The sequence below is a fragment of the Perissodus microlepis genome, chromosome 2, assembly GCF_051167445.1.
Source record: "Perissodus microlepis isolate ML-2025 ecotype Zambia chromosome 2, ASM5116744v1, whole genome shotgun sequence".
Classification (NCBI taxonomy): domain Eukaryota; kingdom Metazoa; phylum Chordata; class Actinopteri; order Cichliformes; family Cichlidae; genus Perissodus; species Perissodus microlepis.
In genome coordinates, this window is record NC_140462.1 from 1 (window position 1) to 27,500 (window position 27,500).

Sequence of the window (27,500 nt, forward strand, 5' to 3'; positions counted from 1 at the left end):
GTAATCCAGATCAATCCGAGGTGGACAGCACAGCTGAGGAGGAGAGCTGAAAAGACCTGGATAGCCAAATTAGATACGGTTTATCCAAGAGGCCTTAATGAAAAGGGATTTCGGTGAACCAAACCTGAGATACTGTATATAGTTGTTTGTGTTATTCCTATGTTTACATCTATTGTATTTGAGGAGGTATATTTCAGTTTCCTGTGAAGGACATTTGAGGAGAATCCCACCCCTGAAACTGGCCCTAAACCTAACCTCAGTGGACCCTATGCAGAAGTAAATTTCGGCCCCAAACCTAACCTCAGTCGTTCTTATGTAAAAGTCAACCCCAGACCTAAACCTAACCATTCTGACAGATAATTGGCTACTCCCCCTATTCTTGAAACAGGCCCTAAACCTAACCTTAGTGGGCCCTATGCAGAGGATAATTTCGGCCCTAAACCTAACCTTAGTGGGGTCCCCACCGCCCTGAACCTTATTTACAGGAACTCACCTTACACGCCATCTGGGGTATTCTGTGTGGCACCTGAACGCCTGAGATGAGAGCGGGTGTGGTCTGTGCATTGGAGCCCGGCCCCCTTCGGGGACCGGACTCCCAAATTTGTTTTCCCCTAACCGGCCCGTGCCGCCTGGCCGCTCACTTGGGTGTCTCCGGGGCCCCTCACTGCAATGCCCTAACGGGAGGAGATAAAAACATCCACTTATGCATTGACTTTAAAAACTGCGTGTGTGTCACAGGTCAGAAGGTCAGAACAACAATATTATACTGAGGGGTATCATATACTCATGTTCTTCAACTATCACTGTTACTGCCTTTTAACCCCGTTGTGGAGGGCATTGGACTCTCACAGATCCGTTGTTGTGGACTGTTAATATGCAATGTACCATATCAATATTATGTACACTCACTGGGACTCTTCATTGGACTGTTTGAACTCTTTTTGTACACAAACGGTACATTATCAGACTGAAACTGCCTTTCTGTGAGTGAGAAACATGACAGGACATTGAACTGTATTATATTTCATATTGAAGGTGTTTTGGACAATTTTACATGTTAAAAAGACTGAGTTTGGACATTTTCCACACCCATGTTCCAGGATAAGGATTTACATCATATCCGTTGATATATTGTTTTGCCAGAGGTCCGTGAAAGCACCATTCGTTGGCGCGACCAATCACAACCCCGATTTGGCAGAGACTGTGGGCCGTGCCAGTGTGTGGACCACTGATTGGTGCAAAAACCCGGGCACCCTAGGCATTATGGGAAGTGTGGTCCGATCCACATGCAACCTTTATGGACGCCTCTTGTACGGCACGCAATCTGCACCGGACTATCATATGTGGACTTTCTTACTTGTATTTGGACTTTTTTGATTCTGTAGCAAGCCAGCCTGAAGAAGGTTCATCAAGAACCGAAACGTCGCGTTTTGGCTTGCAAGTACACTGTATAATTTTTGTATTTCTGAACTTCTGAGTTACGCTAAAATAAAGCGCTCATTCATTCAAACGGTCACAGTGTGCCTCATCCGTTAGCATACAGCGGCTTGACGCTACTGAATTTAGTTTGAATTTAGTTTGTAGTGTTTTAAACATGCCCGCCTGGGAGACGGATGACAGCTGGACTGTGGTGCGCCGAGGAAGGGACCGGAGGGGAGATCGCTACTGGTCGACCGGAACGAGTGGACAGAGATCGACCCGACATAGCAGCTACCCCAGCCGCTACGGACGGAGGTCCTATGCGTCAGTCGTTAGAGGACGGGGACACAACAGCGGAGATCGCCCTTTCCAAGCGCGGGACCAGAGTTGGAGAAGGGAACAACCGGCCGCGAACCGCTTCCCGGCCGGACATCGGGCACGGAACTTTGATCAGAGACCAGCCCAAGGTAATCGCTATTCAAAACCCGCCCGGTCTGAACAATTAGGGCCGCCCAAAGACAGAATACAATCTGATGACCCGAATTTTTCGGCTAAGGTCCGTATAATCCATAGACTCATTAAGGCGGTCCATCACTTGAAGAACGTTTCGAATGACACTTATCCTCCGTCTTTGAACAAAATAACTCACAATTTAATGACTGTCATCAAGCCAGCCATTCCCACTGGAAGAACACAGTCCTTAATTGAGGGTAATGCAAAGAACTGGGCCCACACAGCCATCCTAATCCTCAGAGAACATTACAGTAATAGTATAGAGGAGGAAACTAATAGTTTGCTTGAGTTCCCCAGACATGACTGGAAAGGCCCTTTTGAGATCGCCACGTCCTGGGCAAAAAGAAACCTGGGCCGACGCCTTCACCCAGAATCACTGGAACAGGCCAAGGCGGAGATCGTGGCGAAGCTGGCGGATTTCAGGGCAGCCACTGAGACAGTGGAAGTGAACATCACCAGCGAACCGACACGTGAGGGCGGTGAGTTGATGCAGCTGAACACGATCGAACCCCTTACTGAATCAACACAGCCTACTATTCTACACACACAGCCCGCCCCACCACAGACTGGCGCCAGCCGAAGGATAACCGTTTCAGCACAGGTCCATGACCCGCCTGCAATGAGCACAACATCTAAAACAACAACTGCAACAATGACTGATCACATCACTGGAGATTGGTCGCCCTTTTCTGAGAGAGAGAATGAGAGTGAATTGAGACCTACCTCCCCTCCAGAGACTCCACAAACAGCAGAGCCCAGTCCGGCGGCACAGAGAGACCAGAGGGTGAAGAGAGTCCTCATCGCACTCCAAGAGACTCCAATCCAGGAGATACCACCTTCTCCCTCCATCCAGCCACCACAATCTGTGGTGGAGATGAACACTGAGGGGCTTGACCTCACACGGGGGGAATCCACCCCCCAAAAGACAAAGCGGGTTAACACAGTTCCAGTGGTTAAACCAAAATCGGTGACTTACCTGGGCCCGCCTCGTAGCAGTTTAGACAGACTAAACTCCTGTGTACAGACTCGACTCCAAATAAGAGCGGCAGAGGAATCGTCTTCATCGTCGTCTCCTCCTTCACCAGCCTCATCAGAACAGCAGGTGCGGACCCCGACGAGACATCCCAACACTCGCAGGAAGCTGAAGGATTGGCACCTACACGTTAAGGAGCCCTGGATCATCATCGGCGATTCCAATGTCAGCAGACTTCCTCCCTTTGCAGCCGACAGCCTACAAATTGACAGCTTCCCGGGAGCCAAATGGTGGCATGCGGAGAACCTACTGGAGAGAGCGACCGCTGACACATCGGTGACAAAATTAGTCCTATCCTTTGGTATTAACAACAGGTCCCAAAGAGACAAGAATGTGCCAGTAATGGAGCTGAAAAGGGCACTGAGAGTAGCTCGTGAAAAGTTCCCTGAGGCTGACATTCATGTGCCTGAAATTAACTTTTCTTCTGCCCTTCCTCAGGTAGAACAAGACACATTATTGCACCTGAACACTTTCATTACAGGTTTAAAGGACCACATTCCGGCCCTCACTCCAGACGTGTTCACCACAGAAGGTGATGACCTTCATTGGTCACATGGCACTGCAGAAACAATGTTACAGCATTGGGAAATGTATGTAAATGGGGAATCCCCATAAGCCCTGCACAACGGGAGGGGATTAGTGATAAGAATGTGATTGATGGTGTGATGAACTTATCTAAGGTGTTTCAACCTTCCATTGCTCAGAGGACCCTATTAAATAGAGGCCTTACTTTTATACCCACAAAAGGTTACAACAGAAATTTACGACTACAGTGTAAATATGACATCCAACAGTATCACAGACGTGTTAAATTGGCCATATTTTACAGAGATAAGAACAATTCGGAGCCACAGCCTTTTACTCCAAAATCGGACTGGTCTCCGCCCATTGGTCAGCTTCCGCCACAGGTACTGGCCTTGGTGAAAGCTGACCACGAATACTTCCAAGACCAATTCCAGATAGATCGCATTAAACCTAACTTGACAACAGAGGAAACGAAAGCGCTGACAGAATTGAAGGAAAACAAACAAATTATCATAAAACCGGCAGACAAAGGAAGTGCTGTGGTTATTCTCGACAGAGAACAATATCTGGAGGAGGGCTACAGACAACTTAATGATAAAACATACTATAGGAAATTAAAGAAACCAATCTATTTAGAAACAATACCAATGGTGGAAAAAATAATTAACAATCTACATCAAAAGAAATTCATCAACATCAAACAAAGGAACTATTTACTCGGGTCCTCTGAACCAAGGGGAAGACTCTTTTACATGCTTCCAAAAATCCATAAGGATCCCACAAAGTGGAGTATTCCTTTCCAGGTTCCTCCAGGTAGGCCTATTGTTTCGGACTGTGACAGTGAGACATATTACACGGCCGAATATTTGGACCATTTCTTGAATCCCTTGTCCATAAGACACACAAGCTATATAAAGGACACGTATGACTTTGTGGAGAAGGTTAAACAAATAGAGGTGCCCGTTGACTCTTTTCTATTTTCCATGGATATTGATAGTCTATATACAAACATAGACATCAGAGAGGGGATCAACTCCATAAGGAGAATTTTCCAAAAATATCCAGATAAGAGAAGACCAGATAAGGAATTGTTACAACTTTTGGAAATAAATCTTATGAGGAATGATTTTGAGTTTAACGGGGACTTCTATTTACAAGTAAAGGGAACTGCCATGGGAAAAAAGTTTGCCCCGGCATATGCCAATATTTTTATGTCAGAGTGGGAAACCTCTGCTCTAAATAAGTGTGTGAAAAAACCACTGCACTATTACCGTTTCCTAGATGACATCTGGGGTATTTGGCAACATTCGGAGCAGGATTTTGAGGTGTTCTTGAGGACTCTAAATGACCATAATGCTTCCATTAAACTCAAATCCACTATCAACAAAACCTCAATTGACTTTTTAGATACAACCACATTCAAGGGCCCAAATTTCCTTAATGACCACAAACTGGATATAAAAGTTTTTTTCAAACCCACGGACACACATGCTCTTCTGTTCAAAACGAGCTTGCACCCTAAACATACATTTGGTGGCATAATTAAGTCCCAATTACTGAGATTCCACAGAATCTGTACTCAGCGGACTGACTTTGATGAAGCGGTCAAAATCCTATTCTCAGCACTCTCCACTAGAGGGTACTGTTGGTCCTTTTTAAGACAGTGTTTTAACTCTTACCTGCAAATTAAACCCATTGATGTCTCTCCTCTTCTCCCAGTGGTTATCACATATGCCCCCTCCACCTGCAAAATGGTCAGAGTCATCAAGAACAATTTTCAGACATTTGCTCAAGATACACAAATGTTACAGGACCATAAGGTAATTGCAGCTTTCAGGAGGAATAGAAACTTGTATGATCTCCTGATCAAAGCAAAAGTTCCGCCTCTCTCTGAGCCTAAGCGCAGAGACCAGGGGCAATTCTTTCAGCACCGTAAATGGTTGCGCAGTCATTTTAATGGCAATGTTTTTCTTTCTTTGTGCAAAGGGACTCCGAGGTCCAAAAACTGTGTGTACCTGATCAGCTGTAAGAGATGTGGAATCCAATATGTCGGAGAAACAGGAAACACACTCTTGACTAGATTTACTCAGCACAGGTACAATATTGTACATAAAAAGAACACTCACACGTACCTGGTGGAACACTTTTTATCACATGGCTGGGAGTCTGTCACAGCAACTGTAATCCAGATCAATCCGAGGTGGACAGCACAGCTGAGGAGGAGAGCTGAAAAGACCTGGATAGCCAAATTAGATACGGTTTATCCAAGAGGCCTTAATGAAAAGGGATTTCGGTGAACCAAACCTGAGATACTGTATATAGTTGTTTGTGTTATTCCTATGTTTACATCTATTGTATTTGAGGAGGTATATTTCAGTTTCCTGTGAAGGACATTTGAGGAGAATCCCACCCCTGAAACTGGCCCTAAACCTAACCTCAGTGGACCCTATGCAGAAGTAAATTTCGGCCCCAAACCTAACCTCAGTCGTTCTTATGTAAAAGTCAACCCCAGACCTAAACCTAACCATTCTGACAGATAATTGGCTACTCCCCCTATTCTTGAAACAGGCCCTAAACCTAACCTTAGTGGGCCCTATGCAGAGGATAATTTCGGCCCTAAACCTAACCTTAGTGGGGTCCCCACCGCCCTGAACCTTATTTACAGGAACTCACCTTACACGCCATCTGGGGTATTCTGTGTGGCACCTGAACGCCTGAGATGAGAGCGGGTGTGGTCTGTGCATTGGAGCCCGGCCCCCTTCGGGGACCGGACTCCCAAATTTGTTTTCCCCTAACCGGCCCGTGCCGCCTGGCCGCTCACTTGGGTGTCTCCGGGGCCCCTCACTGCAATGCCCTAACGGGAGGAGATAAAAACATCCACTTATGCATTGACTTTAAAAACTGCGTGTGTGTCACAGGTCAGAAGGTCAGAACAACAATATTATACTGAGGGGTATCATATACTCATGTTCTTCAACTATCACTGTTACTGCCTTTTAACCCCGTTGTGGAGGGCATTGGACTCTCACAGATCCGTTGTTGTGGACTGTTAATATGCAATGTACCATATCAATATTATGTACACTCACTGGGACTCTTCATTGGACTGTTTGAACTCTTTTTGTACACAAACGGTACATTATCAGACTGAAACTGCCTTTCTGTGAGTGAGAAACATGACAGGACATTGAACTGTATTATATTTCATATTGAAGGTGTTTTGGACAATTTTACATGTTAAAAAGACTGAGTTTGGACATTTTCCACACCCATGTTCCAGGATAAGGATTTACATCATATCCGTTGATATATTGTTTTGCCAGAGGTCCGTGAAAGCACCATTCGTTGGCGCGACCAATCACAACCCCGATTTGGCAGAGACTGTGGGCCGTGCCAGTGTGTGGACCACTGATTGGTGCAAAAACCCGGGCACCCTAGGCATTATGGGAAGTGTGGTCCGATCCACATGCAACCTTTATGGACGCCTCTTGTACGGCACGCAATCTGCACCGGACTATCATATGTGGACTTTCTTACTTGTATTTGGACTTTTTTGATTCTGTAGCAAGCCAGCCTGAAGAAGGTTCATCAAGAACCGAAACGTCGCGTTTTGGCTTGCAAGTACACTGTATAATTTTTGTATTTCTGAACTTCTGAGTTACGCTAAAATAAAGCGCTCATTCATTCAAACGGTCACAGTGTGCCTCATCCGTTAGCATACAGCGGCTTGACGCTACTGAATTTAGTTTGAATTTAGTTTGTAGTGTTTTAAACATGCCCGCCTGGGAGACGGATGACAGCTGGACTGTGGTGCGCCGAGGAAGGGACCGGAGGGGAGATCGCTACTGGTCGACCGGAACGAGTGGACAGAGATCGACCCGACATAGCAGCTACCCCAGCCGCTACGGACGGAGGTCCTATGCGTCAGTCGTTAGAGGACGGGGACACAACAGCGGAGATCGCCCTTTCCAAGCGCGGGACCAGAGTTGGAGAAGGGAACAACCGGCCGCGAACCGCTTCCCGGCCGGACATCGGGCACGGAACTTTGATCAGAGACCAGCCCAAGGTAATCGCTATTCAAAACCCGCCCGGTCTGAACAATTAGGGCCGCCCAAAGACAGAATACAATCTGATGACCCGAATTTTTCGGCTAAGGTCCGTATAATCCATAGACTCATTAAGGCGGTCCATCACTTGAAGAACGTTTCGAATGACACTTATCCTCCGTCTTTGAACAAAATAACTCACAATTTAATGACTGTCATCAAGCCAGCCATTCCCACTGGAAGAACACAGTCCTTAATTGAGGGTAATGCAAAGAACTGGGCCCACACAGCCATCCTAATCCTCAGAGAACATTACAGTAATAGTATAGAGGAGGAAACTAATAGTTTGCTTGAGTTCCCCAGACATGACTGGAAAGGCCCTTTTGAGATCGCCACGTCCTGGGCAAAAAGAAACCTGGGCCGACGCCTTCACCCAGAATCACTGGAACAGGCCAAGGCGGAGATCGTGGCGAAGCTGACGGATTTCAGGGCAGCCACTGAGACAGTGGAAGTGAACATCACCAGCGAACCGACACGTGAGGGCGGTGAGTTGATGCAGCTGAACACGATCGAACCCCTTACTGAATCAACACAGCCTACTATTCTACACACACAGCCCGCCCCACCACAGACTGGCGCCAGCCGAAGGATAACCGTTTCAGCACAGGTCCATGACCCGCCTGCAATGAGCACAACATCTAAAACAACAACTGCAACAATGACTGATCACATCACTGGAGATTGGTCGCCCTTTTCTGAGAGAGAGAATGAGAGTGAATTGAGACCTACCTCCCCTCCAGAGACTCCACAAACAGCAGAGCCCAGTCCGGCGGCACAGAGAGACCAGAGGGTGAAGAGAGTCCTCATCGCACTCCAAGAGACTCCAATCCAGGAGATACCACCTTCTCCCTCCATCCAGCCACCACAATCTGTGGTGGAGATGAACACTGAGGGGCTTGACCTCACACGGGGGGAATCCACCCCCCAAAAGACAAAGCGGGTTAACACAGTTCCAGTGGTTAAACCAAAATCGGTGACTTACCTGGGCCCGCCTCGTAGCAGTTTAGACAGACTAAACTCCTGTGTACAGACTCGACTCCAAATAAGAGCGGCAGAGGAATCGTCTTCATCGTCGTCTCCTCCTTCACCAGCCTCATCAGAACAGCAGGTGCGGACCCCGACGAGACATCCCAACACTCGCAGGAAGCTGAAGGATTGGCACCTACACGTTAAGGAGCCCTGGATCATCATCGGCGATTCCAATGTCAGCAGACTTCCTCCCTTTGCAGCCGACAGCCTACAAATTGACAGCTTCCCGGGAGCCAAATGGTGGCATGCGGAGAACCTACTGGAGAGAGCGACCGCTGACACATCGGTGACAAAATTAGTCCTATCCTTTGGTATTAACAACAGGTCCCAAAGAGACAAGAATGTGCCAGTAATGGAGCTGAAAAGGGCACTGAGAGTAGCTCGTGAAAAGTTCCCTGAGGCTGACATTCATGTGCCTGAAATTAACTTTTCTTCTGCCCTTCCTCAGGTAGAACAAGACACATTATTGCACCTGAACACTTTCATTACAGGTTTAAAGGACCACATTCCGGCCCTCACTCCAGACGTGTTCACCACAGAAGGTGATGACCTTCATTGGTCACATGGCACTGCAGAAACAATGTTACAGCATTGGGAAATGTATGTAAATGGGGAATCCCCATAAGCCCTGCACAACGGGAGGGGATTAGTGATAAGAATGTGATTGATGGTGTGATGAACTTATCTAAGGTGTTTCAACCTTCCATTGCTCAGAGGACCCTATTAAATAGAGGCCTTACTTTTATACCCACAAAAGGTTACAACAGAAATTTACGACTACAGTGTAAATATGACATCCAACAGTATCACAGACGTGTTAAATTGGCCATATTTTACAGAGATAAGAACAATTCGGAGCCACAGCCTTTTACTCCAAAATCGGACTGGTCTCCGCCCATTGGTCAGCTTCCGCCACAGGTACTGGCCTTGGTGAAAGCTGACCACGAATACTTCCAAGACCAATTCCAGATAGATCGCATTAAACCTAACTTGACAACAGAGGAAACGAAAGCGCTGACAGAATTGAAGGAAAACAAACAAATTATCATAAAACCGGCAGACAAAGGAAGTGCTGTGGTTATTCTCGACAGAGAACAATATCTGGAGGAGGGCTACAGACAACTTAATGATAAAACATACTATAGGAAATTAAAGAAACCAATCTATTTAGAAACAATACCAATGGTGGAAAAAATAATTAACAATCTACATCAAAAGAAATTCATCAACATCAAACAAAGGAACTATTTACTCGGGTCCTCTGAACCAAGGGGAAGACTCTTTTACATGCTTCCAAAAATCCATAAGGATCCCACAAAGTGGAGTATTCCTTTCCAGGTTCCTCCAGGTAGGCCTATTGTTTCGGACTGTGACAGTGAGACATATTACACGGCCGAATATTTGGACCATTTCTTGAATCCCTTGTCCATAAGACACACAAGCTATATAAAGGACACGTATGACTTTGTGGAGAAGGTTAAACAAATAGAGGTGCCCGTTGACTCTTTTCTATTTTCCATGGATATTGATAGTCTATATACAAACATAGACATCAGAGAGGGGATCAACTCCATAAGGAGAATTTTCCAAAAATATCCAGATAAGAGAAGACCAGATAAGGAATTGTTACAACTTTTGGAAATAAATCTTATGAGGAATGATTTTGAGTTTAACGGGGACTTCTATTTACAAGTAAAGGGAACTGCCATGGGAAAAAAGTTTGCCCCGGCATATGCCAATATTTTTATGTCAGAGTGGGAAACCTCTGCTCTAAATAAGTGTGTGAAAAAACCACTGCACTATTACCGTTTCCTAGATGACATCTGGGGTATTTGGCAACATTCGGAGCAGGATTTTGAGGTGTTCTTGAGGACTCTAAATGACCATAATGCTTCCATTAAACTCAAATCCACTATCAACAAAACCTCAATTGACTTTTTAGATACAACCACATTCAAGGGCCCAAATTTCCTTAATGACCACAAACTGGATATAAAAGTTTTTTTCAAACCCACGGACACACATGCTCTTCTGTTCAAAACGAGCTTGCACCCTAAACATACATTTGGTGGCATAATTAAGTCCCAATTACTGAGATTCCACAGAATCTGTACTCAGCGGACTGACTTTGATGAAGCGGTCAAAATCCTATTCTCAGCACTCTCCACTAGAGGGTACTGTTGGTCCTTTTTAAGACAGTGTTTTAACTCTTACCTGCAAATTAAACCCATTGATGTCTCTCCTCTTCTCCCAGTGGTTATCACATATGCCCCCTCCACCTGCAAAATGGTCAGAGTCATCAAGAACAATTTTCAGACATTTGCTCAAGATACACAAATGTTACAGGACCATAAGGTAATTGCAGCTTTCAGGAGGAATAGAAACTTGTATGATCTCCTGATCAAAGCAAAAGTTCCGCCTCTCTCTGAGCCTAAGCGCAGAGACCAGGGGCAATTCTTTCAGCACCGTAAATGGTTGCGCAGTCATTTTAATGGCAATGTTTTTCTTTCTTTGTGCAAAGGGACTCCGAGGTCCAAAAACTGTGTGTACCTGATCAGCTGTAAGAGATGTGGAATCCAATATGTCGGAGAAACAGGAAACACACTCTTGACTAGATTTACTCAGCACAGGTACAATATTGTACATAAAAAGAACACTCACACGTACCTGGTGGAACACTTTTTATCACATGGCTGGGAGTCTGTCACAGCAACTGTAATCCAGATCAATCCGAGGTGGACAGCACAGCTGAGGAGGAGAGCTGAAAAGACCTGGATAGCCAAATTAGATACGGTTTATCCAAGAGGCCTTAATGAAAAGGGATTTCGGTGAACCAAACCTGAGATACTGTATATAGTTGTTTGTGTTATTCCTATGTTTACATCTATTGTATTTGAGGAGGTATATTTCAGTTTCCTGTGAAGGACATTTGAGGAGAATCCCACCCCTGAAACTGGCCCTAAACCTAACCTCAGTGGACCCTATGCAGAAGTAAATTTCGGCCCCAAACCTAACCTCAGTCGTTCTTATGTAAAAGTCAACCCCAGACCTAAACCTAACCATTCTGACAGATAATTGGCTACTCCCCCTATTCTTGAAACAGGCCCTAAACCTAACCTTAGTGGGCCCTATGCAGAGGATAATTTCGGCCCTAAACCTAACCTTAGTGGGGTCCCCACCGCCCTGAACCTTATTTACAGGAACTCACCTTACACGCCATCTGGGGTATTCTGTGTGGCACCTGAACGCCTGAGATGAGAGCGGGTGTGGTCTGTGCATTGGAGCCCGGCCCCCTTCGGGGACCGGACTCCCAAATTTGTTTTCCCCTAACCGGCCCGTGCCGCCTGGCCGCTCACTTGGGTGTCTCCGGGGCCCCTCACTGCAATGCCCTAACGGGAGGAGATAAAAACATCCACTTATGCATTGACTTTAAAAACTGCGTGTGTGTCACAGGTCAGAAGGTCAGAACAACAATATTATACTGAGGGGTATCATATACTCATGTTCTTCAACTATCACTGTTACTGCCTTTTAACCCCGTTGTGGAGGGCATTGGACTCTCACAGATCCGTTGTTGTGGACTGTTAATATGCAATGTACCATATCAATATTATGTACACTCACTGGGACTCTTCATTGGACTGTTTGAACTCTTTTTGTACACAAACGGTACATTATCAGACTGAAACTGCCTTTCTGTGAGTGAGAAACATGACAGGACATTGAACTGTATTATATTTCATATTGAAGGTGTTTTGGACAATTTTACATGTTAAAAAGACTGAGTTTGGACATTTTCCACACCCATGTTCCAGGATAAGGATTTACATCATATCCGTTGATATATTGTTTTGCCAGAGGTCCGTGAAAGCACCATTCGTTGGCGCGACCAATCACAACCCCGATTTGGCAGAGACTGTGGGCCGTGCCAGTGTGTGGACCACTGATTGGTGCAAAAACCCGGGCACCCTAGGCATTATGGGAAGTGTGGTCCGATCCACATGCAACCTTTATGGACGCCTCTTGTACGGCACGCAATCTGCACCGGACTATCATATGTGGACTTTCTTACTTGTATTTGGACTTTTTTGATTCTGTAGCAAGCCAGCCTGAAGAAGGTTCATCAAGAACCGAAACGTCGCGTTTTGGCTTGCAAGTACACTGTATAATTTTTGTATTTCTGAACTTCTGAGTTACGCTAAAATAAAGCGCTCATTCATTCAAACGGTCACAGTGTGCCTCATCCGTTAGCATACAGCGGCTTGACGCTACTGAATTTAGTTTGAATTTAGTTTGTAGTGTTTTAAACATGCCCGCCTGGGAGACGGATGACAGCTGGACTGTGGTGCGCCGAGGAAGGGACCGGAGGGGAGATCGCTACTGGTCGACCGGAACGAGTGGACAGAGATCGACCCGACATAGCAGCTACCCCAGCCGCTACGGACGGAGGTCCTATGCGTCAGTCGTTAGAGGACGGGGACACAACAGCGGAGATCGCCCTTTCCAAGCGCGGGACCAGAGTTGGAGAAGGGAACAACCGGCCGCGAACCGCTTCCCGGCCGGACATCGGGCACGGAACTTTGATCAGAGACCAGCCCAAGGTAATCGCTATTCAAAACCCGCCCGGTCTGAACAATTAGGGCCGCCCAAAGACAGAATACAATCTGATGACCCGAATTTTTCGGCTAAGGTCCGTATAATCCATAGACTCATTAAGGCGGTCCATCACTTGAAGAACGTTTCGAATGACACTTATCCTCCGTCTTTGAACAAAATAACTCACAATTTAATGACTGTCATCAAGCCAGCCATTCCCACTGGAAGAACACAGTCCTTAATTGAGGGTAATGCAAAGAACTGGGCCCACACAGCCATCCTAATCCTCAGAGAACATTACAGTAATAGTATAGAGGAGGAAACTAATAGTTTGCTTGAGTTCCCCAGACATGACTGGAAAGGCCCTTTTGAGATCGCCACGTCCTGGGCAAAAAGAAACCTGGGCCGACGCCTTCACCCAGAATCACTGGAACAGGCCAAGGCGGAGATCGTGGCGAAGCTGGCGGATTTCAGGGCAGCCACTGAGACAGTGGAAGTGAACATCACCAGCGAACCGACACGTGAGGGCGGTGAGTTGATGCAGCTGAACACGATCGAACCCCTTACTGAATCAACACAGCCTACTATTCTACACACACAGCCCGCCCCACCACAGACTGGCGCCAGCCGAAGGATAACCGTTTCAGCACAGGTCCATGACCCGCCTGCAATGAGCACAACATCTAAAACAACAACTGCAACAATGACTGATCACATCACTGGAGATTGGTCGCCCTTTTCTGAGAGAGAGAATGAGAGTGAATTGAGACCTACCTCCCCTCCAGAGACTCCACAAACAGCAGAGCCCAGTCCGGCGGCACAGAGAGACCAGAGGGTGAAGAGAGTCCTCATCGCACTCCAAGAGACTCCAATCCAGGAGATACCACCTTCTCCCTCCATCCAGCCACCACAATCTGTGGTGGAGATGAACACTGAGGGGCTTGACCTCACACGGGGGGAATCCACCCCCCAAAAGACAAAGCGGGTTAACACAGTTCCAGTGGTTAAACCAAAATCGGTGACTTACCTGGGCCCGCCTCGTAGCAGTTTAGACAGACTAAACTCCTGTGTACAGACTCGACTCCAAATAAGAGCGGCAGAGGAATCGTCTTCATCGTCGTCTCCTCCTTCACCAGCCTCATCAGAACAGCAGGTGCGGACCCCGACGAGACATCCCAACACTCGCAGGAAGCTGAAGGATTGGCACCTACACGTTAAGGAGCCCTGGATCATCATCGGCGATTCCAATGTCAGCAGACTTCCTCCCTTTGCAGCCGACAGCCTACAAATTGACAGCTTCCCGGGAGCCAAATGGTGGCATGCGGAGAACCTACTGGAGAGAGCGACCGCTGACACATCGGTGACAAAATTAGTCCTATCCTTTGGTATTAACAACAGGTCCCAAAGAGACAAGAATGTGCCAGTAATGGAGCTGAAAAGGGCACTGAGAGTAGCTCGTGAAAAGTTCCCTGAGGCTGACATTCATGTGCCTGAAATTAACTTTTCTTCTGCCCTTCCTCAGGTAGAACAAGACACATTATTGCACCTGAACACTTTCATTACAGGTTTAAAGGACCACATTCCGGCCCTCACTCCAGACGTGTTCACCACAGAAGGTGATGACCTTCATTGGTCACATGGCACTGCAGAAACAATGTTACAGCATTGGGAAATGTATGTAAATGGGGAATCCCCATAAGCCCTGCACAACGGGAGGGGATTAGTGATAAGAATGTGATTGATGGTGTGATGAACTTATCTAAGGTGTTTCAACCTTCCATTGCTCAGAGGACCCTATTAAATAGAGGCCTTACTTTTATACCCACAAAAGGTTACAACAGAAATTTACGACTACAGTGTAAATATGACATCCAACAGTATCACAGACGTGTTAAATTGGCCATATTTTACAGAGATAAGAACAATTCGGAGCCACAGCCTTTTACTCCAAAATCGGACTGGTCTCCGCCCATTGGTCAGCTTCCGCCACAGGTACTGGCCTTGGTGAAAGCTGACCACGAATACTTCCAAGACCAATTCCAGATAGATCGCATTAAACCTAACTTGACAACAGAGGAAACGAAAGCGCTGACAGAATTGAAGGAAAACAAACAAATTATCATAAAACCGGCAGACAAAGGAAGTGCTGTGGTTATTCTCGACAGAGAACAATATCTGGAGGAGGGCTACAGACAACTTAATGATAAAACATACTATAGGAAATTAAAGAAACCAATCTATTTAGAAACAATACCAATGGTGGAAAAAATAATTAACAATCTACATCAAAAGAAATTCATCAACATCAAACAAAGGAACTATTTACTCGGGTCCTCTGAACCAAGGGGAAGACTCTTTTACATGCTTCCAAAAATCCATAAGGATCCCACAAAGTGGAGTATTCCTTTCCAGGTTCCTCCAGGTAGGCCTATTGTTTCGGACTGTGACAGTGAGACATATTACACGGCCGAATATTTGGACCATTTCTTGAATCCCTTGTCCATAAGACACACAAGCTATATAAAGGACACGTATGACTTTGTGGAGAAGGTTAAACAAATAGAGGTGCCCGTTGACTCTTTTCTATTTTCCATGGATATTGATAGTCTATATACAAACATAGACATCAGAGAGGGGATCAACTCCATAAGGAGAATTTTCCAAAAATATCCAGATAAGAGAAGACCAGATAAGGAATTGTTACAACTTTTGGAAATAAATCTTATGAGGAATGATTTTGAGTTTAACGGGGACTTCTATTTACAAGTAAAGGGAACTGCCATGGGAAAAAAGTTTGCCCCGGCATATGCCAATATTTTTATGTCAGAGTGGGAAACCTCTGCTCTAAATAAGTGTGTGAAAAAACCACTGCACTATTACCGTTTCCTAGATGACATCTGGGGTATTTGGCAACATTCGGAGCAGGATTTTGAGGTGTTCTTGAGGACTCTAAATGACCATAATGCTTCCATTAAACTCAAATCCACTATCAACAAAACCTCAATTGACTTTTTAGATACAACCACATTCAAGGGCCCAAATTTCCTTAATGACCACAAACTGGATATAAAAGTTTTTTTCAAACCCACGGACACACATGCTCTTCTGTTCAAAACGAGCTTGCACCCTAAACATACATTTGGTGGCATAATTAAGTCCCAATTACTGAGATTCCACAGAATCTGTACTCAGCGGACTGACTTTGATGAAGCGGTCAAAATCCTATTCTCAGCACTCTCCACTAGAGGGTACTGTTGGTCCTTTTTAAGACAGTGTTTTAACTCTTACCTGCAAATTAAACCCATTGATGTCTCTCCTCTTCTCCCAGTGGTTATCACATATGCCCCCTCCACCTGCAAAATGGTCAGAGTCATCAAGAACAATTTTCAGACATTTGCTCAAGATACACAAATGTTACAGGACCATAAGGTAATTGCAGCTTTCAGGAGGAATAGAAACTTGTATGATCTCCTGATCAAAGCAAAAGTTCCGCCTCTCTCTGAGCCTAAGCGCAGAGACCAGGGGCAATTCTTTCAGCACCGTAAATGGTTGCGCAGTCATTTTAATGGCAATGTTTTTCTTTCTTTGTGCAAAGGGACTCCGAGGTCCAAAAACTGTGTGTACCTGATCAGCTGTAAGAGATGTGGAATCCAATATGTCGGAGAAACAGGAAACACACTCTTGACTAGATTTACTCAGCACAGGTACAATATTGTACATAAAAAGAACACTCACACGTACCTGGTGGAACACTTTTTATCACATGGCTGGGAGTCTGTCACAGCAACTGTAATCCAGATCAATCCGAGGTGGACAGCACAGCTGAGGAGGAGAGCTGAAAAGACCTGGATAGCCAAATTAGATACGGTTTATCCAAGAGGCCTTAATGAAAAGGGATTTCGGTGAACCAAACCTGAGATACTGTATATAGTTGTTTGTGTTATTCCTATGTTTACATCTATTGTATTTGAGGAGGTATATTTCAGTTTCCTGTGAAGGACATTTGAGGAGAATCCCACCCCTGAAACTGGCCCTAAACCTAACCTCAGTGGACCCTATGCAGAAGTAAATTTCGGCCCCAAACCTAACCTCAGTCGTTCTTATGTAAAAGTCAACCCCAGACCTAAACCTAACCATTCTGACAGATAATTGGCTACTCCCCCTATTCTTGAAACAGGCCCTAAACCTAACCTTAGTGGGCCCTATGCAGAGGATAATTTCGGCCCTAAACCTAACCTTAGTGGGGTCCCCACCGCCCTGAACCTTATTTACAGGAACTCACCTTACACGCCATCTGGGGTATTCTGTGTGGCACCTGAACGCCTGAGATGAGAGCGGGTGTGGTCTGTGCATTGGAGCCCGGCCCCCTTCGGGGACCGGACTCCCAAATTTGTTTTCCCCTAACCGGCCCGTGCCGCCTGGCCGCTCACTTGGGTGTCTCCGGGGCCCCTCACTGCAATGCCCTAACGGGAGGAGATAAAAACATCCACTTATGCATTGACTTTAAAAACTGCGTGTGTGTCACAGGTCAGAAGGTCAGAACAACAATATTATACTGAGGGGTATCATATACTCATGTTCTTCAACTATCACTGTTACTGCCTTTTAACCCCGTTGTGGAGGGCATTGGACTCTCACAGATCCGTTGTTGTGGACTGTTAATATGCAATGTACCATATCAATATTATGTACACTCACTGGGACTCTTCATTGGACTGTTTGAACTCTTTTTGTACACAAACGGTACATTATCAGACTGAAACTGCCTTTCTGTGAGTGAGAAACATGACAGGACATTGAACTGTATTATATTTCATATTGAAGGTGTTTTGGACAATTTTACATGTTAAAAAGACTGAGTTTGGACATTTTCCACACCCATGTTCCAGGATAAGGATTTACATCATATCCGTTGATATATTGTTTTGCCAGAGGTCCGTGAAAGCACCATTCGTTGGCGCGACCAATCACAACCCCGATTTGGCAGAGACTGTGGGCCGTGCCAGTGTGTGGACCACTGATTGGTGCAAAAACCCGGGCACCCTAGGCATTATGGGAAGTGTGGTCCGATCCACATGCAACCTTTATGGACGCCTCTTGTACGGCACGCAATCTGCACCGGACTATCATATGTGGACTTTCTTACTTGTATTTGGACTTTTTTGATTCTGTAGCAAGCCAGCCTGAAGAAGGTTCATCAAGAACCGAAACGTCGCGTTTTGGCTTGCAAGTACACTGTATAATTTTTGTATTTCTGAACTTCTGAGTTACGCTAAAATAAAGCGCTCATTCATTCAAACGGTCACAGTGTGCCTCATCCGTTAGCATACAGCGGCTTGACGCTACTGAATTTAGTTTGAATTTAGTTTGTAGTGTTTTAAACATGCCCGCCTGGGAGACGGATGACAGCTGGACTGTGGTGCGCCGAGGAAGGGACCGGAGGGGAGATCGCTACTGGTCGACCGGAACGAGTGGACAGAGATCGACCCGACATAGCAGCTACCCCAGCCGCTACGGACGGAGGTCCTATGCGTCAGTCGTTAGAGGACGGGGACACAACAGCGGAGATCGCCCTTTCCAAGCGCGGGACCAGAGTTGGAGAAGGGAACAACCGGCCGCGAACCGCTTCCCGGCCGGACATCGGGCACGGAACTTTGATCAGAGACCAGCCCAAGGTAATCGCTATTCAAAACCCGCCCGGTCTGAACAATTAGGGCCGCCCAAAGACAGAATACAATCTGATGACCCGAATTTTTCGGCTAAGGTCCGTATAATCCATAGACTCATTAAGGCGGTCCATCACTTGAAGAACGTTTCGAATGACACTTATCCTCCGTCTTTGAACAAAATAACTCACAATTTAATGACTGTCATCAAGCCAGCCATTCCCACTGGAAGAACACAGTCCTTAATTGAGGGTAATGCAAAGAACTGGGCCCACACAGCCATCCTAATCCTCAGAGAACATTACAGTAATAGTATAGAGGAGGAAACTAATAGTTTGCTTGAGTTCCCCAGACATGACTGGAAAGGCCCTTTTGAGATCGCCACGTCCTGGGCAAAAAGAAACCTGGGCCGACGCCTTCACCCAGAATCACTGGAACAGGCCAAGGCGGAGATCGTGGCGAAGCTGGCGGATTTCAGGGCAGCCACTGAGACAGTGGAAGTGAACATCACCAGCGAACCGACACGTGAGGGCGGTGAGTTGATGCAGCTGAACACGATCGAACCCCTTACTGAATCAACACAGCCTACTATTCTACACACACAGCCCGCCCCACCACAGACTGGCGCCAGCCGAAGGATAACCGTTTCAGCACAGGTCCATGACCCGCCTGCAATGAGCACAACATCTAAAACAACAACTGCAACAATGACTGATCACATCACTGGAGATTGGTCGCCCTTTTCTGAGAGAGAGAATGAGAGTGAATTGAGACCTACCTCCCCTCCAGAGACTCCACAAACAGCAGAGCCCAGTCCGGCGGCACAGAGAGACCAGAGGGTGAAGAGAGTCCTCATCGCACTCCAAGAGACTCCAATCCAGGAGATACCACCTTCTCCCTCCATCCAGCCACCACAATCTGTGGTGGAGATGAACACTGAGGGGCTTGACCTCACACGGGGGGAATCCACCCCCCAAAAGACAAAGCGGGTTAACACAGTTCCAGTGGTTAAACCAAAATCGGTGACTTACCTGGGCCCGCCTCGTAGCAGTTTAGACAGACTAAACTCCTGTGTACAGACTCGACTCCAAATAAGAGCGGCAGAGGAATCGTCTTCATCGTCGTCTCCTCCTTCACCAGCCTCATCAGAACAGCAGGTGCGGACCCCGACGAGACATCCCAACACTCGCAGGAAGCTGAAGGATTGGCACCTACACGTTAAGGAGCCCTGGATCATCATCGGCGATTCCAATGTCAGCAGACTTCCTCCCTTTGCAGCCGACAGCCTACAAATTGACAGCTTCCCGGGAGCCAAATGGTGGCATGCGGAGAACCTACTGGAGAGAGCGACCGCTGACACATCGGTGACAAAATTAGTCCTATCCTTTGGTATTAACAACAGGTCCCAAAGAGACAAGAATGTGCCAGTAATGGAGCTGAAAAGGGCACTGAGAGTAGCTCGTGAAAAGTTCCCTGAGGCTGACATTCATGTGCCTGAAATTAACTTTTCTTCTGCCCTTCCTCAGGTAGAACAAGACACATTATTGCACCTGAACACTTTCATTACAGGTTTAAAGGACCACATTCCGGCCCTCACTCCAGACGTGTTCACCACAGAAGGTGATGACCTTCATTGGTCACATGGCACTGCAGAAACAATGTTACAGCATTGGGAAATGTATGTAAATGGGGAATCCCCATAAGCCCTGCACAACGGGAGGGGATTAGTGATAAGAATGTGATTGATGGTGTGATGAACTTATCTAAGGTGTTTCAACCTTCCATTGCTCAGAGGACCCTATTAAATAGAGGCCTTACTTTTATACCCACAAAAGGTTACAACAGAAATTTACGACTACAGTGTAAATATGACATCCAACAGTATCACAGACGTGTTAAATTGGCCATATTTTACAGAGATAAGAACAATTCGGAGCCACAGCCTTTTACTCCAAAATCGGACTGGTCTCCGCCCATTGGTCAGCTTCCGCCACAGGTACTGGCCTTGGTGAAAGCTGACCACGAATACTTCCAAGACCAATTCCAGATAGATCGCATTAAACCTAACTTGACAACAGAGGAAACGAAAGCGCTGACAGAATTGAAGGAAAACAAACAAATTATCATAAAACCGGCAGACAAAGGAAGTGCTGTGGTTATTCTCGACAGAGAACAATATCTGGAGGAGGGCTACAGACAACTTAATGATAAAACATACTATAGGAAATTAAAGAAACCAATCTATTTAGAAACAATACCAATGGTGGAAAAAATAATTAACAATCTACATCAAAAGAAATTCATCAACATCAAACAAAGGAACTATTTACTCGGGTCCTCTGAACCAAGGGGAAGACTCTTTTACATGCTTCCAAAAATCCATAAGGATCCCACAAAGTGGAGTATTCCTTTCCAGGTTCCTCCAGGTAGGCCTATTGTTTCGGACTGTGACAGTGAGACATATTACACGGCCGAATATTTGGACCATTTCTTGAATCCCTTGTCCATAAGACACACAAGCTATATAAAGGACACGTATGACTTTGTGGAGAAGGTTAAACAAATAGAGGTGCCCGTTGACTCTTTTCTATTTTCCATGGATATTGATAGTCTATATACAAACATAGACATCAGAGAGGGGATCAACTCCATAAGGAGAATTTTCCAAAAATATCCAGATAAGAGAAGACCAGATAAGGAATTGTTACAACTTTTGGAAATAAATCTTATGAGGAATGATTTTGAGTTTAACGGGGACTTCTATTTACAAGTAAAGGGAACTGCCATGGGAAAAAAGTTTGCCCCGGCATATGCCAATATTTTTATGTCAGAGTGGGAAACCTCTGCTCTAAATAAGTGTGTGAAAAAACCACTGCACTATTACCGTTTCCTAGATGACATCTGGGGTATTTGGCAACATTCGGAGCAGGATTTTGAGGTGTTCTTGAGGACTCTAAATGACCATAATGCTTCCATTAAACTCAAATCCACTATCAACAAAACCTCAATTGACTTTTTAGATACAACCACATTCAAGGGCCCAAATTTCCTTAATGACCACAAACTGGATATAAAAGTTTTTTTCAAACCCACGGACACACATGCTCTTCTGTTCAAAACGAGCTTGCACCCTAAACATACATTTGGTGGCATAATTAAGTCCCAATTACTGAGATTCCACAGAATCTGTACTCAGCGGACTGACTTTGATGAAGCGGTCAAAATCCTATTCTCAGCACTCTCCACTAGAGGGTACTGTTGGTCCTTTTTAAGACAGTGTTTTAACTCTTACCTGCAAATTAAACCCATTGATGTCTCTCCTCTTCTCCCAGTGGTTATCACATATGCCCCCTCCACCTGCAAAATGGTCAGAGTCATCAAGAACAATTTTCAGACATTTGCTCAAGATACACAAATGTTACAGGACCATAAGGTAATTGCAGCTTTCAGGAGGAATAGAAACTTGTATGATCTCCTGATCAAAGCAAAAGTTCCGCCTCTCTCTGAGCCTAAGCGCAGAGACCAGGGGCAATTCTTTCAGCACCGTAAATGGTTGCGCAGTCATTTTAATGGCAATGTTTTTCTTTCTTTGTGCAAAGGGACTCCGAGGTCCAAAAACTGTGTGTACCTGATCAGCTGTAAGAGATGTGGAATCCAATATGTCGGAGAAACAGGAAACACACTCTTGACTAGATTTACTCAGCACAGGTACAATATTGTACATAAAAAGAACACTCACACGTACCTGGTGGAACACTTTTTATCACATGGCTGGGAGTCTGTCACAGCAACTGTAATCCAGATCAATCCGAGGTGGACAGCACAGCTGAGGAGGAGAGCTGAAAAGACCTGGATAGCCAAATTAGATACGGTTTATCCAAGAGGCCTTAATGAAAAGGGATTTCGGTGAACCAAACCTGAGATACTGTATATAGTTGTTTGTGTTATTCCTATGTTTACATCTATTGTATTTGAGGAGGTATATTTCAGTTTCCTGTGAAGGACATTTGAGGAGAATCCCACCCCTGAAACTGGCCCTAAACCTAACCTCAGTGGACCCTATGCAGAAGTAAATTTCGGCCCCAAACCTAACCTCAGTCGTTCTTATGTAAAAGTCAACCCCAGACCTAAACCTAACCATTCTGACAGATAATTGGCTACTCCCCCTATTCTTGAAACAGGCCCTAAACCTAACCTTAGTGGGCCCTATGCAGAGGATAATTTCGGCCCTAAACCTAACCTTAGTGGGGTCCCCACCGCCCTGAACCTTATTTACAGGAACTCACCTTACACGCCATCTGGGGTATTCTGTGTGGCACCTGAACGCCTGAGATGAGAGCGGGTGTGGTCTGTGCATTGGAGCCCGGCCCCCTTCGGGGACCGGACTCCCAAATTTGTTTTCCCCTAACCGGCCCGTGCCGCCTGGCCGCTCACTTGGGTGTCTCCGGGGCCCCTCACTGCAATGCCCTAACGGGAGGAGATAAAAACATCCACTTATGCATTGACTTTAAAAACTGCGTGTGTGTCACAGGTCAGAAGGTCAGAACAACAATATTATACTGAGGGGTATCATATACTCATGTTCTTCAACTATCACTGTTACTGCCTTTTAACCCCGTTGTGGAGGGCATTGGACTCTCACAGATCCGTTGTTGTGGACTGTTAATATGCAATGTACCATATCAATATTATGTACACTCACTGGGACTCTTCATTGGACTGTTTGAACTCTTTTTGTACACAAACGGTACATTATCAGACTGAAACTGCCTTTCTGTGAGTGAGAAACATGACAGGACATTGAACTGTATTATATTTCATATTGAAGGTGTTTTGGACAATTTTACATGTTAAAAAGACTGAGTTTGGACATTTTCCACACCCATGTTCCAGGATAAGGATTTACATCATATCCGTTGATATATTGTTTTGCCAGAGGTCCGTGAAAGCACCATTCGTTGGCGCGACCAATCACAACCCCGATTTGGCAGAGACTGTGGGCCGTGCCAGTGTGTGGACCACTGATTGGTGCAAAAACCCGGGCACCCTAGGCATTATGGGAAGTGTGGTCCGATCCACATGCAACCTTTATGGACGCCTCTTGTACGGCACGCAATCTGCACCGGACTATCATATGTGGACTTTCTTACTTGTATTTGGACTTTTTTGATTCTGTAGCAAGCCAGCCTGAAGAAGGTTCATCAAGAACCGAAACGTCGCGTTTTGGCTTGCAAGTACACTGTATAATTTTTGTATTTCTGAACTTCTGAGTTACGCTAAAATAAAGCGCTCATTCATTCAAACGGTCACAGTGTGCCTCATCCGTTAGCATACAGCGGCTTGACGCTACTGAATTTAGTTTGAATTTAGTTTGTAGTGTTTTAAACATGCCCGCCTGGGAGACGGATGACAGCTGGACTGTGGTGCGCCGAGGAAGGGACCGGAGGGGAGATCGCTACTGGTCGACCGGAACGAGTGGACAGAGATCGACCCGACATAGCAGCTACCCCAGCCGCTACGGACGGAGGTCCTATGCGTCAGTCGTTAGAGGACGGGGACACAACAGCGGAGATCGCCCTTTCCAAGCGCGGGACCAGAGTTGGAGAAGGGAACAACCGGCCGCGAACCGCTTCCCGGCCGGACATCGGGCACGGAACTTTGATCAGAGACCAGCCCAAGGTAATCGCTATTCAAAACCCGCCCGGTCTGAACAATTAGGGCCGCCCAAAGACAGAATACAATCTGATGACCCGAATTTTTCGGCTAAGGTCCGTATAATCCATAGACTCATTAAGGCGGTCCATCACTTGAAGAACGTTTCGAATGACACTTATCCTCCGTCTTTGAACAAAATAACTCACAATTTAATGACTGTCATCAAGCCAGCCATTCCCACTGGAAGAACACAGTCCTTAATTGAGGGTAATGCAAAGAACTGGGCCCACACAGCCATCCTAATCCTCAGAGAACATTACAGTAATAGTATAGAGGAGGAAACTAATAGTTTGCTTGAGTTCCCCAGACATGACTGGAAAGGCCCTTTTGAGATCGCCACGTCCTGGGCAAAAAGAAACCTGGGCCGACGCCTTCACCCAGAATCACTGGAACAGGCCAAGGCGGAGATCGTGGCGAAGCTGGCGGATTTCAGGGCAGCCACTGAGACAGTGGAAGTGAACATCACCAGCGAACCGACACGTGAGGGCGGTGAGTTGATGCAGCTGAACACGATCGAACCCCTTACTGAATCAACACAGCCTACTATTCTACACACACAGCCCGCCCCACCACAGACTGGCGCCAGCCGAAGGATAACCGTTTCAGCACAGGTCCATGACCCGCCTGCAATGAGCACAACATCTAAAACAACAACTGCAACAATGACTGATCACATCACTGGAGATTGGTCGCCCTTTTCTGAGAGAGAGAATGAGAGTGAATTGAGACCTACCTCCCCTCCAGAGACTCCACAAACAGCAGAGCCCAGTCCGGCGGCACAGAGAGACCAGAGGGTGAAGAGAGTCCTCATCGCACTCCAAGAGACTCCAATCCAGGAGATACCACCTTCTCCCTCCATCCAGCCACCACAATCTGTGGTGGAGATGAACACTGAGGGGCTTGACCTCACACGGGGGGAATCCACCCCCCAAAAGACAAAGCGGGTTAACACAGTTCCAGTGGTTAAACCAAAATCGGTGACTTACCTGGGCCCGCCTCGTAGCAGTTTAGACAGACTAAACTCCTGTGTACAGACTCGACTCCAAATAAGAGCGGCAGAGGAATCGTCTTCATCGTCGTCTCCTCCTTCACCAGCCTCATCAGAACAGCAGGTGCGGACCCCGACGAGACATCCCAACACTCGCAGGAAGCTGAAGGATTGGCACCTACACGTTAAGGAGCCCTGGATCATCATCGGCGATTCCAATGTCAGCAGACTTCCTCCCTTTGCAGCCGACAGCCTACAAATTGACAGCTTCCCGGGAGCCAAATGGTGGCATGCGGAGAACCTACTGGAGAGAGCGACCGCTGACACATCGGTGACAAAATTAGTCCTATCCTTTGGTATTAACAACAGGTCCCAAAGAGACAAGAATGTGCCAGTAATGGAGCTGAAAAGGGCACTGAGAGTAGCTCGTGAAAAGTTCCCTGAGGCTGACATTCATGTGCCTGAAATTAACTTTTCTTCTGCCCTTCCTCAGGTAGAACAAGACACATTATTGCACCTGAACACTTTCATTACAGGTTTAAAGGACCACATTCCGGCCCTCACTCCAGACGTGTTCACCACAGAAGGTGATGACCTTCATTGGTCACATGGCACTGCAGAAACAATGTTACAGCATTGGGAAATGTATGTAAATGGGGAATCCCCATAAGCCCTGCACAACGGGAGGGGATTAGTGATAAGAATGTGATTGATGGTGTGATGAACTTATCTAAGGTGTTTCAACCTTCCATTGCTCAGAGGACCCTATTAAATAGAGGCCTTACTTTTATACCCACAAAAGGTTACAACAGAAATTTACGACTACAGTGTAAATATGACATCCAACAGTATCACAGACGTGTTAAATTGGCCATATTTTACAGAGATAAGAACAATTCGGAGCCACAGCCTTTTACTCCAAAATCGGACTGGTCTCCGCCCATTGGTCAGCTTCCGCCACAGGTACTGGCCTTGGTGAAAGCTGACCACGAATACTTCCAAGACCAATTCCAGATAGATCGCATTAAACCTAACTTGACAACAGAGGAAACGAAAGCGCTGACAGAATTGAAGGAAAACAAACAAATTATCATAAAACCGGCAGACAAAGGAAGTGCTGTGGTTATTCTCGACAGAGAACAATATCTGGAGGAGGGCTACAGACAACTTAATGATAAAACATACTATAGGAAATTAAAGAAACCAATCTATTTAGAAACAATACCAATGGTGGAAAAAATAATTAACAATCTACATCAAAAGAAATTCATCAACATCAAACAAAGGAACTATTTACTCGGGTCCTCTGAACCAAGGGGAAGACTCTTTTACATGCTTCCAAAAATCCATAAGGATCCCACAAAGTGGAGTATTCCTTTCCAGGTTCCTCCAGGTAGGCCTATTGTTTCGGACTGTGACAGTGAGACATATTACACGGCCGAATATTTGGACCATTTCTTGAATCCCTTGTCCATAAGACACACAAGCTATATAAAGGACACGTATGACTTTGTGGAGAAGGTTAAACAAATAGAGGTGCCCGTTGACTCTTTTCTATTTTCCATGGATATTGATAGTCTATATACAAACATAGACATCAGAGAGGGGATCAACTCCATAAGGAGAATTTTCCAAAAATATCCAGATAAGAGAAGACCAGATAAGGAATTGTTACAACTTTTGGAAATAAATCTTATGAGGAATGATTTTGAGTTTAACGGGGACTTCTATTTACAAGTAAAGGGAACTGCCATGGGAAAAAAGTTTGCCCCGGCATATGCCAATATTTTTATGTCAGAGTGGGAAACCTCTGCTCTAAATAAGTGTGTGAAAAAACCACTGCACTATTACCGTTTCCTAGATGACATCTGGGGTATTTGGCAACATTCGGAGCAGGATTTTGAGGTGTT

General features: G+C 45.9%; 4 protein-coding genes across 4 annotated transcripts; all 4 read left to right on the plus strand.

Annotated features, from left to right (window-relative positions):
* Positions 1-21: 21 nt before the first annotated feature.
* LOC146391947 (uncharacterized) lies at positions 22-3,980 on the plus strand. Its single transcript, XM_084939253.1, has 2 exons — positions 22-2,411; positions 2,667-3,980. The coding sequence occupies exons 1-2, from the start codon at positions 1,595-1,597 to the stop codon at positions 3,578-3,580; spliced, it is 1,731 nt and encodes a 576-aa protein (XP_084795379.1). The 5' UTR covers positions 22-1,594; the 3' UTR covers positions 3,581-3,980.
* Positions 3,981-10,992: 7,012 nt separating this feature from the next.
* LOC146391948 (uncharacterized) lies at positions 10,993-15,320 on the plus strand. Its single transcript, XM_084939273.1, has 2 exons — positions 10,993-13,751; positions 14,007-15,320. The coding sequence occupies exons 1-2, from the start codon at positions 12,935-12,937 to the stop codon at positions 14,918-14,920; spliced, it is 1,731 nt and encodes a 576-aa protein (XP_084795399.1). The 5' UTR covers positions 10,993-12,934; the 3' UTR covers positions 14,921-15,320.
* A 1,926-nt stretch (positions 15,321-17,246) lies between these two features.
* LOC146391949 (uncharacterized) lies at positions 17,247-20,990 on the plus strand. Its single transcript, XM_084939286.1, has 2 exons — positions 17,247-19,421; positions 19,677-20,990. The coding sequence occupies exons 1-2, from the start codon at positions 18,605-18,607 to the stop codon at positions 20,588-20,590; spliced, it is 1,731 nt and encodes a 576-aa protein (XP_084795412.1). The 5' UTR covers positions 17,247-18,604; the 3' UTR covers positions 20,591-20,990.
* A 1,926-nt stretch (positions 20,991-22,916) lies between these two features.
* Positions 22,917-26,660, plus strand: LOC146391950 (uncharacterized). Its single transcript, XM_084939263.1, has 2 exons — positions 22,917-25,091; positions 25,347-26,660. Exons 1-2 carry the CDS (start codon positions 24,275-24,277, stop codon positions 26,258-26,260), a joined length of 1,731 nt encoding a protein of 576 aa, XP_084795389.1. The 5' UTR covers positions 22,917-24,274; the 3' UTR covers positions 26,261-26,660.
* Positions 26,661-27,500: the final 840 nt, after the last annotated feature.